Source organism: Phalacrocorax carbo, chromosome 3, assembly GCF_963921805.1.
Source record: "Phalacrocorax carbo chromosome 3, bPhaCar2.1, whole genome shotgun sequence".
NCBI classification, from domain to species: Eukaryota; Metazoa; Chordata; class Aves; order Suliformes; family Phalacrocoracidae; genus Phalacrocorax; species Phalacrocorax carbo.
This window is the reverse complement of record NC_087515.1, coordinates 64,735,587-64,750,484: the sequence shown is the minus strand read 5'-3', so window position 1 is coordinate 64,750,484 and position 14,898 is coordinate 64,735,587. Positions and strand designations below refer to the sequence as shown.

At 43.4% G+C, this 14,898-nt stretch overlaps 1 protein-coding gene across 1 annotated transcript; it reads right to left on the bottom strand.

Annotated features, from left to right (window-relative positions):
- Positions 1-3,570: 3,570 nt before the first annotated feature.
- On the bottom strand, positions 3,571-14,853 carry PERP (p53 apoptosis effector related to PMP22). Its single transcript, XM_064447183.1, has 3 exons — positions 14,288-14,853; positions 6,697-6,840; positions 3,571-6,051 (listed from the first exon to the last, which is right to left on the bottom strand). Exons 1-3 carry the CDS (start codon positions 14,496-14,498, stop codon positions 5,816-5,818), a joined length of 591 nt encoding a protein of 196 aa, XP_064303253.1. The 5' UTR covers positions 14,499-14,853; the 3' UTR covers positions 3,571-5,815.
- Positions 14,854-14,898: the final 45 nt, after the last annotated feature.

The following is a 14,898-nucleotide window of genomic DNA, read 5'->3' as shown; positions in this document are numbered from 1 at the left end:
CCCTGGGGAGCCTGTTCCAGTGCTCCACCACCCTCTGGGTGAAGCACATAGGGTTTTTATGAAGTTGTGTGTAAGCAGAGAGGCACAGTGCAGCCCTGTTCTACATATGGGATAATTTTACTTAAACTACTTGCTTTGGGCCCTACAACTTCTCTGTGGTATAGGTAGGCTAATTAAATAGTTGTCCTATCATAGTGTATCATAACAGTAACTCCTTGTAAAACATATAACTCAGCTGCCTTAGGAGAGGAACAAAATCAGCCTTACATAGGTAATTCCCAGGTGCCACACCTTTGCTACTTAGATTTCTCTGTCAAAGAAGTGTGTTTCATTTACTGTGCCTTGTGGGTCGGTTGGAAACAGCACCAACTACTTCTTCAAGCTCTTTGAGATTTACAGATAAGACATGCATACCAAGCATATCTTTAAGAGTTTTGGCCATGAATTTTCAATCTGAGATTCTCCAGCCAAAAGTAGAGTTTTGCTTATACAAAAATGTTACATGGAAATGACCTCTTCAGTTGTAAATGTTTGATATGGAATTGTTTTGGGAAGCAGGCTGAAATGAAAATGGTGGTCTCCTATCCACAGTTTCAACTTTTCCTATTGTCTTGATACAAAATGTCAATTACGATTTTCCCAAGTTTTGTTTTGCAAGTTGTTTTGTCTTTCTATTGCAAATCAGAACAGAAATTAGTTTTCAAGTATCACAATCCATCTAAATTCCTTTTTCATTATTAGTTCTGCTTATTTCTTGTCCTATGGGATTGCTAACATAAAGAGAGCTTAAAAATAAGCTATTTACTGAAAAGGAATTGTAATGACCACATATCAGCTCCTGTCTCAATTATATGCCTCCATGTGTATTCAAGACCGTGACAGTCATCTAACGTACTTTAATCCATGATTATTTCCCAGGGCAGCACACTGGAGGACAGGAGTTAGCTGGCTTTTACGATCACAGTTTCATGTGAGTGTTCACTCCAAACCTTCCTGGGTCCTCTCAAACTCAGTGAACCCAGATTTCCAACGTGCCCCCTTAACACTTAGCAATTTTTAAAACCTATAAAATATTCTGTATTCTTAAAGATCTCTGTGGAAAATAGTATGTGTTGCCCATAATCCCATAGATGAATAAAATGCGACAGTCATACCAATCCTTCTAGTAAGCATTATCCTATCCTGCAAAGACAAACCCATGAGGAATATAATTCATGGCAACATGGGTATTTATTATTTATATTATACAATGCATATTGCTTATTATAAATTATTGTTTATTTATATTCTTTATAGTTAAAATATTTATATTATAGAGTTCTAGATATGTCTGCATGTTTTCCACTACAGTCTTTATTATTAAAAAAGCATTATTAGATAGGTATTCAAAAATCGTAATAAAAAATAACCTTTAGATTATTCTGACAAATCTCAAGTAATTTAAATATAATTTTATAGAGGTAAAATTTGAGGGCATCTGGCTTTTTGCCTGGAATTTCTGGACGTCAAGCTCCATGGCTGGAGTAGCTTGGCCCATACCTTCAGATGCCAGGAAACCCCAGACAAAAGGCTGCTTACTGTAGCAGCACAGACCTGGGCAGGGGATGCTTTGGGCCTATCTTAGAAATGTGCTGTACATGCACAGCAAAATCAACACATTCTTCATCAATGGGATCTACACATATGAACTGCTGCACCTGTGCAGTAATGCTGTCAGATCCCAGGTGCTGTGAACTCATTGCACATGGATTTCTCTACTCCTATACGGACACCCGTTATAGGAATCCCATTCAGAAACTCAGCCTCCCTATTTTTGGCAAACGTATCCTCCACCTTTGATTATACTTTATTCTGGTTGTTAGTATCATCTCCCCAGTTCATTTTATCTGTGAAACTCCACGTTCTAGCACTGAAAACTCTGTTTTTTCAGGGCGCTCTTCCATATTGCCAGTAACCTCCACTGCTCTGCGTTGTGGCACCAGTACCTCAGCTCTCTGAGCTTGTTGTGAATCTCCTAGAGCATTTTGATTTCCATTGATGTATGTGTTTGGTTCATCATTAACTCAAAAGTGCTCAATGATCTCAGCAACTCTTTTTGTGTGTGCGTAACCTTTCCTTTTAGTATGTGGGTGTTTTTGTTCCTATAGTGCTTATCACCATAACAACCTTCCTGCCTGCCCCCCCCCCAAAAAAAAGTATCTTGAATGGTGTGTCACTACACTGTCTTGATTTGTGTATGTATTGTGGGTCCAGACGTCCTTAGATGCAGGGTGTAAAGGTCGGTGAATACTTCTTAAGAATTCTACCTTGTCAAGATATTGTCTAAAATATTAGTCACTTGTTGCATCAACTAAAAATACAAAGCCCGAGTGAGGTGTGGCAGCTCTTTCCCACAACCACGAGATTTAAGCATTAGTCATCCCATCCAGGTCAATTAGCCTTCCCTAGCACCCAGTCATACATGGTTTTGATTGCTTGTAACTCCCCCTGAGGTGAGAGCCAAGTGTGCTCAGAGCCCCCAGAACTGCTCTCTCCTCCAGGATTGGGTTAGAAGGAGCTACCCTACAGCCTGAAGCTGGCTGGAGTTGTTCAGGGGATTTCAGTGAGCACAGAATTAGGCTGCAGCTGAATACAGGCTGGTAGGTAAACAAGAGTACAAGCGTTCTTCATGTCAAAAAGAAAAAAAAAAGGACATTATACAAACCCTCCCCTTATTTTTAAACCATTTAGGAAAATCTAAAAGGAATAAAAATATTTTCCCTAACTGTGTATTTAAAATTAAGAGTAATTAAAGGGGGGGGATGGGGACCTCAAAACCCAGAAGAAATGCATGCAAGTCGCCAGAATCCAGGGTAGTAAGTATGTTTTAAAACTAAACCTAAGATGTTTAAGGTAGTGCGCAGCTAAAAATAATCAGAATGGTGAACCTGTCCTTCCAGAAATCAGAAGCCATAGGCTGGTTTAAGGCAGCAGTGGCCAACAGGAGATTTGCTCTCTGTGAAAACACAGAGGGAGAAAGAGTTGTTCAGGATACAGAATGCTGCTAGCACAGGGCTACAAACAGGCCATGCATAATCTGAGGTTAGGAACGGGAAGGTTTCTAATCACGGGAGAAGTGCAGTCTTCCACCCAAAATAGCAGGTGAGTACTTCATATTTTTCCCCATATTTAAAGTTCTTGATCAGTGTATGGAAGCTATTTGGCACAGTTTTGATAAAAAAAGAACAGGTTTCCCACATCTGAGACCTCCTGTAGATGTTAACATTCTTAAAATGTTTAGGGCTCCCCTTCAAGTCATTTAAGAGGTTTTGGCTTAGCAAGTTTTCTATGCCTGGCAGTTCTGATGAGAGCACACAGCCGTGTCAGCCGTGTTTTGCAGTGTGTACTCAAGCTTATTTGACTGGAAAATAAAGTTGTTGCCTCCTGGACAGATAAGGTCTTTGACTTCATTTTATTAACATGACACTTCATGGATACTGATATTCTTGTTAAGAGAAGTAAATAATGGTGATTTGCTTGAGTTTATGCAATGAATCTGTGAACCACAAACAACACCAAGTTTCTACCACCATCAGTTAAAATAGTTTTAATTAAGCCACCACATTTGAAAGGACTGCCACATACATTAGTATCTCTTGAAAGTAATTAATGTCTATTTGCAATAGCTTTCTCCCAAACATCTTAATTGTGTAACATGCTGGTTATGTTTCTACCCCTCCCAGTATATTCAGAGCCAAGTTTATTTTACATTTGTGCTTTTTTGACAAGGTATGACAATGCTTATTAAAAAAAAAAACACCATACAAAAGACTTCAGTTATGCTAAACCCTATTACCAGGCCCCCCTCTCTTTAGGAAGGTTGTCAATTTTCTTACATATTTTCTCCTTCCCAGCTTTAGCTGTGCAAGGATTTTCCAGACTTGGGTTTCTCTGTTGTGTTACGAATTCACTAGAAAGTAGGTACTATTGTTACTCATGATACAGATAAGACTACACAGTATTCCCCACCAGCCAATACTGTACAGAAAAAAAAAAAAAGAGACTGATTTGTCACAGGATTCCCTTCTTCAGCAAGAATCATAAATACAGTTGATTGTATATGGCACGACTGAGCTTGTAACACAGTTCTGAAGTCTGCGGATGTTTATGTTCTTAAAGTTATAAAATACAGGCCTGGAAGCGACCTTCAGAAGTCACCTGGCCTTTCCAAAACAGGATCACATGCAAAACACACAATTTCCAAATTAAAAAAGGTGTTACAAAACAGAAAGCTATACAACATATAATACAAGATATATTGGGCATTGAAAAAGCTTAGTTCTAAATGGCTTTAGCTTTGCAGTGTGCTGGTTAATGCTTTGTAAGTTCTATTTTGTACATGTGCATGAACTTATAAACATGTGGATATATCCACACACTTACCCTCTCCCAAGTGTGTTCATGATAGTAAGAATTAAGCTGCTTGCTATGCAGCATTTGCTTTCCACCCTGCCTGTACCCTGCTCAGAAATCTGCCTCTGCTAGAGCTACCTCCCCCATAGCTGGAAGAGGAGTTCCACAAATGAGCATCTTCCTTCTTCCCCATCTGAAGAAAGCTCTGACAAAGTTTATAGACCATAATTAAATCTACTTGTAAGATGCTGCAGGTCCATGACCAACACAGACATGGCTCTGCCTTGCTGGAATACTTATTTGGAATTGCTGGCTCAAGAAACACAAGCTAGGAGCCAGCCAGATTACCCACCAAGATGTATGTAAGCTTCATACAGACACCCGTAAATTACTCACAGAACTGCTTGCTATTTTTACCTGTCATCCGTAGTGACTCACAAAGCATCCCTAAGTCTACTAAACTTTGGAGTACTTACAGTATGCTTTAGAAATTTTTGGAGGTTTTCAATACCTTACGCTAAGATTTCCCTCCAAAGCATGGCTGATAATTAAAACATTGTGGTTTTAAAAAGGTAGACATAAAGAACACTGTGTGTTTCTACTCAGAGGTATTTCCTAAATCAGCATCCCTCAAATACCGTGTAAAAATGTATGTAGTTTTACATTTGAAGTCTTATTGATTCTCTCTGTGACAATGTATATTAAATTCTATGTGGCTCCATCACAAGTCCTGCAGTGGGCAAAAAAGGTACCCAATAAGTGTTACATTAGCCACAGTTATACACACCAGCTCCATGCTTTAGAGGAGATCTCTGTCCAACAGCACCAACTGGCAGAAAATAAATTTTAATTTTATTTTCCCCTTAATTCAAATAGCCAGTAGTCAACAATAGTCCAGTAACAGGACTGAAAAGAGATTCTTAGGCAGCAGGTGACTGCAGCAGTCTCAGGGAAGTTCCTTCCTTGGGACTGACTTTGGTGGAAAAAAAAGCATTCTTTGGAAGGTTGGGTTTTTCTCCCTAGTTCTATTTAAGGCAGTTTTGTCAGAAGTGAAAATACAATAACTTGCGGATCCCTCTAATGGGTTATTTAAAATCTCTCCTTTTCCTTTCTACACTCGAAACACTACATCTTTATTCATAAGCAAATGTTTGAATAAAATAAGGATGACTCAATAAATTGGGAGGGGAAGGAGCATGTAAACCACCCAGACAGAACCGACATGAGAATATGTAAATCATATTTCAGGTAAAAGCTATTTGCTTAAAGATGCCAATGTTTTTACCAATTTAATGCCAGAGCTAGTAAGAAATACTCTGGAGAAACAAGGTGGGGTTTTTTCAGGCTCCTATAATTGTACCAAATTTACACCAGAGGTGCTTCTCTGTTGTTTTGACAGTTGATTATACTTGGATTTAATCTTTCAGTTTAAGTATGGTGCTCTCTCTGGGGAGGAGTAGTAATAGGTAGGCTTGATGTTTCCCAGGACTTCATCTTCCCAGTTGGGGAGGCAGCAGAAGAAGAAAGCACAACCTATTACAACAACAGTGCTGGCCCAGCCAAAGCCATAGGCCCAGCTGAACATATTATCTCCTGTCAGTGGAATGTCTTCTGTGAATTTCACTGGGTAGATGACCAAGCCTATGATCTGGAATGCAGCTAGAGAGAGAGAGAAGAAGAAAGAAAAGCAGAAGTAAACAACAATGAATGATATTACATTTCCCACTAAAAAAGGTACCTGGAGATAACTGCGTATCCTTTTAAGACAGAAGGATTAGCTTCAGTCTTACAATCAAACCTGCAGTCTTGCAGAGGTATGTGACTCCTGGCTAAGGCAGATGCCCACACCTATCTGGCTGCAGCAGCTACAGCTGACACTGCCAGGTTGCAAAGGCACTCATCTGCATGCCCCAACCAGCCCTGACCTACAGGCAGCCACCAGGATCCCTGCAGAGCCAGTTACCTCCTGCTTGTACCATAGCCCTGTCACTCCTCCTCTCCTCAGGAAGGTGGGAAGCACCCGGGACTCTCAGCAACTAAGTCTTAGCATGTGACACACAGGGTCAAAGGTGTTGGTTGCCCTCGTACAGTGCTTTTGGGAAAGTGCGAACTGACAAAGGCCACTGGAGCTTCCCTGACAATTATCCTCTCAGAGCATAAATCAACCTTCCCTTGCTCCCCATGAAAATGAGTCATAAAAAAGACAAGGACCGCTTACTTCATAAGGGAGGCTCCACCTAGTACGTTTTTCTGCTGGTGCCTGTTTTACATCTAAAATAACCTTGTCTTTGTGCCTAGCCTTACCAACAACAAAGAGCAAGCCTCCAATTCCTCGCACAAAGTTGAAGCGGAGTATCTCGATCGAGAACGCGATGACTGCGAGGGCGAAACAGATGACCAGGATCACAAAGCCAACAAGGTACGTGGCAGCTGCTGCTCTTCCCCATCCTTGAAGAGAAAATGAGAAAGATGTTATACACAGCAGTGCACTGAACTGTAGGTCATTGCAGGTCTTTGGTTTTCTTTAATCATTTTTTGTTGCAATCCTTTACTGCAAAAAGCATGCTCTATGTCAAAGCAATACTGGATGTCTTCAAAGCCCACAGCCGCAGAACAGAGCTAACTTGCCTGCTAACTTGCCCTGCTGAAAAGAGGGGTATAGTTCGGCATGGTAATGGAGATAACACCTCCAAACTCCACATCTGTAAAAGACCCACAGACATCTGAGCAGATAGGGAACACAACCACTGAGAATGTACTTTATTGTTACTGTTCCTGTTTGACATGCAAGTTTACAAAACCATTTCCATGCATGGGGAAGTATGAGAGCAGACGAGAGGGTACCACCGCAGGAGACAACTGCTGGGAAATAGTACTGCTGTCAGCGTACAGCTTCTTGCCTGTTTATGACAAGAATAATGCATGCAGAGCAAACTTAGCATGACCAAAAAGAAACAGTTGTGGAATAGCTGAGAGATGACAAAGAGAAAGCTCTTGAAGATAAATATCTATTCACAGCTGAAAAAAAATTTAGAAACAGCTAAAATGTAGCAGGTGGAGGAGAAACAGCAGAATCTGAGGAGTCCTCTTTGAATCGTTACTTTGACATTTGATGGGACAGGGTGGGACAGACTCTTAGGATCAAGCAACTGCAGTCTGGAGAGAATCAGGCACGAAGCAAGTGGCCTTATCCTAGCAGAGCAGCACCAGCACCCAGAACTCCCCCCACCACAGGCCAAGGCCAGGGCAACAAAGGTAAGAAAACCTCCAAGAAAAACAGCTGGCAATTCCCCTTTTGCAGTGACACAGGGCTTGTAAGAAAGCCCTCATTACGGCCAAACCATGTCCTCTTTAGAAACCAAGCAGGAGTTCAGGTGAGCCCTATGCAAATAACAAGAAGCCAAGGTGTTCCTGCCCTGGAGGCAGGATACCTGCCCACATGGGCTAAACCATACTAGCTAGTGTTTTGTTTTCCCGTCAGCTGTCATCACAGCTCACTTTCCACATCTGCATAATGTAGGTTTCTACTTTCACACATTCAGACAGAGGTAGGGCCAGATCCCGAGCTCCATCTAATGTAGGAATAAAAAAAGCATCAGGATCTAGGTCAGAACATTTTCAAATATAAAATCTCTCTTTGATCAGAGCTGTCTGTTCCAACACAGCCGAGGCAACTCTGGAGACACACTGCTTTCAATGTAGCCTCCGTTATTTCTGTGCAAAAACTAAGAGGAAAAGGACAGTGAGACAGAGAACCTTCTCCTAAAGAGTTAAAATCCTCCACCTTAACTCACATACTCTACTGGTTGTATAAATGGGGAAAAACTAGTAATCTGAGACAGAGAATGCAGTAAAACTACCTCAGACACCTCCACTATGTACATCAATTTACTCTCTGAAAGCAAAGCATTGTTTTACAGCTATTTTCAGTAGATCACTCTGAACTGGTTTCTTTCCCCCCATTCCAATAGCAAAAATGAAATACAGTAGCCATCCATCAGCCAGATCTCTGCCCAAAACCCCCAACCACCACCGCCACCACCTGAAGACAGTCATGCTAGCATAGAAAGGGTAAGGAAAAGGGTTTTCTTTTGTCTCTCCCTACTTGCAGCTACTCAAGACAGCAAAAACTTTTCAAACTAGTTCTTCTTCAGCCAGTTGTGCATGTTTTACAAGACAGTGCTGCAGGGTGAGGAGGGAGGGAGGACACCCGGTGAGCATCTGGAGATTAAAGCTGCGTCAGTCGTCCGATACAATCTTTTCATACAAAATATTCTCTGACATACCTAATGCAGGTACTGGGTATTGTCTCCACAACAGGATTTATTTAGGCATAACTAGTATAAAGGGATAGTTAACCATTACACACAGCCAGCCCAGGAAAACCAATTCAGGATAAATGAGCTAGGAATGCTATTTATCGGTACGTGCCCTATTAAGAAAAAAAGCACAACAACAAGAAGTTATCAGTTATTGAAGTACATTCTCTTTCAGATGCGTTACATATGCTGGCACAGTGTAGGAAGCCGAGGCTGGCATCTGCCTGACAAAATTTAGGTTGCAAACTCAAATACACCTGCAGGTTAGACATCTTGAGGTTTGGTGCAATGCAAACATGACTGGAGGAGATATGACCCAGAAAGTCCCCAGTGCGCTCTCTGCTGTTTTCATATCCTCTGTCCCTAGATTACAAGTGTAACAAGCTTTTAGATACAGGTCAGCCCCAGCTCCACTCACAGTGATTTATTTTCTCATCTCTGGTGATATAAAAGTGACAACACATAGCTGTAGGAAATGTCTCTTCGGGAAGATTAATATCAGTCCCAGCTTTGTTTCAGGTCTTCAGGGACAGGGCAGTAGTAGACGCCAACATTATGAAATTAAGGGGGTTTTGTGCTCATGTGTGGCAGAGCTTGGTGCTGGTGACCCCCTACTTTCCTCTCGGACTATATTCTCCAGCAGCAGTTATCAGTGGGCTGATACTGAGAAGACCTGATGAGATTGAGTCATCGGTGCTGGCCATGGCACTGGATGGGTCTACACTGGGCTGGACTAGACTACAGCCATCGAATGGCCAGCCTGCCACATGAGCATTGGTGCAAGTCACAGGAAGAGCAGCAAAAAGCTCTGGACTTGTATATATATATACACACACAATGTAAGAGAAATCTCAAAAAATTAACTGGAAGACTTAATAAGTGACTGATGGAAGAGGTTGGGGTGGGAGGCTGCACCCTTACCCAGTGTAGGGTGCAGCCCTGGCATGCTTCTTTCCCACGCAAACTGGTGCTACCCCCACCAATGGGAGAGCTTTCAGTGGAGGGGCTGCTGCAGGGCTCCGACTGAAACTGATGTTTCTCCATGCGGGATCCCTCTAATCCCCATACTTATCAAGTCAGGCTTTCCTGGCTGCTTCTCCTTGTAGAGACTCCTGAGACCTGACTGAGCCCCCACAGGCAACCAGGTCTCCCGTCTCCATCTGCAAGATCCTCCATCTATGGCTCCCTGCTGCCGGGAGGGGAGAGGTGCAGGTTTACACACTCACTGTTGCCTTAAGAGCTGGAGGGACCTGCTCACACTCAGAGAAGGACAGATCAGCCCCAGTTTCTAGCTGATTTGTGCTCAGAAGTACCTTGTAATCATGAGACATTTAGCCAAAATTCAAGTTTTCCATAAAAAGTAGAAAATTCTCAGGTCCCTTCATTTGGCAGAGAGAGTATTTCTTACTCGAAATAGGCATAAACATGATGTCTGTTTATGAAATCAAACAATAACGCCACAGTAATTTGGGGCTGCATAAATAAGACAGGAGAAGAATAGAAGAGCAGAAGAACAGTTGGAGGTATTAGTGTTCCCCGGGTCAATTTTGCCTCAAAGAAGAGTTAAGTTCTTTCATCTGATCAGCAGAAAAGTATTTATCAATTAGGTGGTGTTGAAAGAACATTAAAAAACTGTTCGGGGGCTGAAGATCTATAACTATTAGGAAGAATTAAGAGTTTTATCATATACCTTGATTAATGATGACTATGGAAAGGAATTAAGCTGCAAATGTTATCATGCAAATAACTAGGAGGGGTCAGGATTATTTAATGATGAGCATCAGTAATATGATGAAATTAAGAAAGAAAAGTGACAGAGATTTAGTGTCAGCTGTATTTCCTAATTTTATTTGGCTGTGCCTCAGCCTTAACAGGGAGGAGATGAAAGCTCTACAGCGTAGGACATTTAAATATAGACTTCCCTTTAGAAATGAACAAAGGGACTGGGAAAACAGTCTAGCAGGAAGATGAACTGCAACAGCATTTGAAGAAACAAGCCTTTCTCATCTTTGTTCAATTTTTACAAAAGCAGAAGCTAGTTTGTTACCTTGTGAATAACTGGAATCTTAGGGTAGAAGGTTTTACCATGACGTGCATAGATGAGACACGTTTTTACACTGTAGCTATAATATTTTTCTGTATATAAAGCACAGTCACAACTCGTGTTTGGCCTTGAGAGCTCATAACATAGAATTCCCAAAAAATATGCTTTTGTTGACAGAACAGAAGAGTAGTGGACTGCAAGCAAGAGGCCACTGTCAGTATTATGTTCTTGATCACAAAATGTGCAAAATTCCATGGTAGCACAACTAGTGAAGGAAAGCTATCTGCACACCACCCACCACAAGCACAGGACAGCCCAGGATCAAAGGTTTGCTGGGAGAGCTGGCTGGGAATTAATATTGGGAATCACAGCCCTGTTTTGGTTTTAGGAGTGCAGGAAAAGTGATTGCTATATGACCAAACTATTAAATAAAAGCCCACAAGTACAAACTTGGCTTCAGATACTTCACTCTGCCGGGAGCTCAGGAGAGGCACAGTCCTATATATTTCCAACTTTTAATGCCTGTGTGTTGCCAGCAGTGGAAGTATGCCTGCCTGGGAGCCAGCAAAGCTCACTGCCAGGGTCACCAGCCTCGCCTGCTCGCTGGAATCTTTCACTGGGGAGTTTCAGTAAATGTTTCCTGAGTGTTGACAGGGACACCAACTGGTACCTCTTCCATTAGCATTTCCCAAGTGCCTGCACTCAGCTGACACTACAAACTAAGTTAGTTTGTCTCTAATACATCCTGGCATCATAAATCAGACAGAAGCGTGCCTGAAAAGAGGTGCACTGAAAAGATAAGCACATCTGTAACATTCCTCCTTTATTTAGCTGACTCCTCAGTGAAGTCAACATATGCACTCAGCTTCACCAATAATCTGTGGTATCAAAGTCCATGCCTCTAGGAACAGAGGTACAGTGGCACAGCCGCAGTAAAATATGATTCACAAAGGATGGGCTCCTACTTCCAGGTTCCACTTTTTTTTTTTGGCACTTACTAAGAATCCAGAAGAATGCTTCCCTTTTTCTAGGTCAACTGTTGTGTACTTAATGCATACCAACTGGCTGTTAGGAATATAAGAAAGAGTTAACCTCCATGGGATCACCTTTACCGCACACATACACACCCATCCTTTACAGTGATAATTCAAAGCAAAGTCACTGGGAGCAGCCATTCAGAACCAGGAGGACACAGCCACAGACAATATTGCTCCTTAAATTTACAGCCTCGTCACTATGAAGACAACCTCCCTCTCCAAGTAAGCACACTGCAAAAAATCCTTGTCATATCTGATGGCTTACTGGTAGGTTTTAAACATGCCGTCAACAGTTTAATCCTGCAATGGCCCAGACTAAGTCATCTTGAGTCATATTACAGTGCAGTACAGCAGCTCTGCATTGCAATGTTTTTTGTTCATACACAGACGCTGCCAGCCAGGTACTTCCCAGATGCAAACCGGTACAGAGCACTAAACAAAATCCTTTCTTCCCTGCCTCCCACCAAATGACATCCCACTCTTTTTCCCTTTCCACTTCTTCCCTCTCATGTGGCATTTGCAAATGTGCCTTAAGAAGCAATGCAGTTTAGGAGACATCCCTATTTGCAAATCTTTGTCTGCTCCTGCCCCTTTTCCCCCCATTTACAATAAGTGACTCACCTGCTTTTTCTCTTCCTCTTCTCAGTACGCATGCTGCAGCTCAATTAAGAAACTATCTAATGGAGCTTTCTATTAATGGGGATTCACTCTGAAGTTTTTCTTTCATCAGAAGAGCCACAGGATAGTTAGTGCATAGTAGTTATTGTATGCAAAACACAAGTTATGCATCTCAATTAATTAACTTTTATTTTCCTGCAGCAGTGCTGTAAGTGCCTGCTAGGCATTTTTTCCTTTATAAATGCCCTCACCTATTTTAAGCCTAATTGCATTAGCATAGAAAAAAGGAAACAAAATAAATCAGACCTGAACTCATATGTTACATCCTGTCTCTAAATGCAAATAGTAGTTGAGTAGACAGTGGCATTGATGTCATGAAAATTAGAGAAGAGGCAAAGTCAGTTTGGTCTAAATAAGCCAAGGATTTAAATAAATTTTCACTTAAATAAGCCAAGGCTTAAAGAAGCGAAGTCAAGGATACTATTCCTCTTTGACAGCTTGTTAACTAGAAAAAACAGCAGAAAGTTGCTTTTGCCCCACAACGATCTGAGCAGATGCAAAGCACACGCCCATCAGGACTCAGGGACATGAAAAGCAGTGTCACTACAGAAGCAAGCATATTTCAGCAGCTGTGCTGTTCTAGCACTTCTTCCCTGTGCAATGTGAATTTCAGCAACTCTGCACTAGATTTTCTTCTCTGTCTCATGGGGGAGATGGATATTTTTGTCACACTAGCCAGATTTCTTCCAACTACGGTAAGACCTGGCTGCAGGAATGAAGCCCTTGCTCTTACAGTATATTCAAGATTTAGTTTATGCATGAGTGTTGCAATGGAAAGCTTCTGGAATTCAGTCCACCGTGCTCGGGCGGCAAGGGATCTGCGCGGGGCAGCAGTCCCGGCTCTCCCAGCTGAAACACGCCCTTCCAGCTTCCCAGTCCCTGAAGCACCCTCATCCAGGATCTTAAGGCGGGTCTGCTTATTTGTCCAGAAGTATTTTGTTTGAGGGAAAAGCAGATGTAATCACACCCACATGTTCTAGCAAAAAAACCCAAAGAGTCCCCCAAAACCCCAGAAACTGGGAGTGTACAGTAAGAGTATTATTCTGGTGATGCCGGATATAAAAGTAGCTCAGCAAGTTAAAACAGAGGCACAATTATCCCCTGATTTAGGCTTCAGTGCAATAGAGAGGTATATGCAGGAAACGGCTTTTTTCCCATCTGCAAACCCACATCAGGCCATTTTAAGCTGCAGGTCAGGAGGCATCTGAATATCCAAGTTCTCTTGGCCAGGCAGGGTTAAATTAAGGTACTCTCTCCCTCCAAAGGGCTGAGGGAAGGCAGTTTTGCTGTCATGCAGGAGTGGCTCTGCATAAGACACCCTATGGGAAGGTTTCCACACTCACCATCTGACCAGTGAGGCTGCTGGCGAGGAGAGGGGGAGCTGGCCAGTGCCAGGCAAGGCTGCCAGGACCGGGACCACAGCCTGAGGATCACTGAGAGAAAGCAAACTGGAGAGCCTACGGGACTTGTGGCCAGTTGGCTCTTTTACTTTGGTTGTAAAATAACTTAAAAAACAAAACAAAAAAAAACCAAACCACCACCACTCTGGCTTCTCAAGTTTGTACTGATAGAAAAAACTGTTCTGAAGCAGTCTGGACCTGTATTTCTTTGCTAGTTGAAGCCCTGAAACAGCATTAGTACTGGTTCTGCAAGGGAAACCCCATCCCAGAAAGCAGCTCCTCCACAACAGAGGTGGGGAGACTGTTCATGGTGTTAGGACCCACCGCACCCACCGCTTTCCAGCCACTGCCCCAGGGTGCCGCTTGTGGCAGGGGCCAGGGTCCTATGGAGGGAAGGTCAGGGGGCTCCCCCCTTACCATAGTCCATGAGGGATTCGCAGTTCCAGTTGAGGTCCTCCTCGCCCCGCTTGCAGCTCTCCCACAGCGACGCTTGCTGCACGTAGGGCTCCGACTCAGACTCCAGCCAGCCCCTGCCCGCCAGGGCGATGATGCCCATGATGATGGCCAAGCCCAGCAGCAGGGGCAGGAGCCACCTGCACCTCCAGCAGGCGAGGCCGCACACCACCATCCTGCCCGGCCAGCGGGGGCACCCAGCGAGCCCGAGAGTCGCGGGTGGGGTGTTTCAGGGACGCTCTGCCAGGACGGGAGACTGGGTGCGTGTCGGTATGAGCGGGTTTTTAAGGCGCTGGGGGAGGAGGGAGTCCCACCCACATTCCTCTGACTAAGCCTGGCGGCGGCTGTAACCAGTGGGGCCGGCAGAGAAGAGAGGAGAGAGAGGAGAGGAGGGACCGTGGGGCTGGGCCCCGCGCCTCGCTCTGCCCCGGCTCTCCGCCAGCCCCGCAAAACCCCTCTTCCTTCACTCGCCCTCCCCAGACTCAGCTTTGTGTTTAACCCAGTGCTGGCTGCCACCCCGCCCCATCGGACCCGCTTCTCTGTCGTGGCCCCGCCACTGCAAAACCTAACCACAG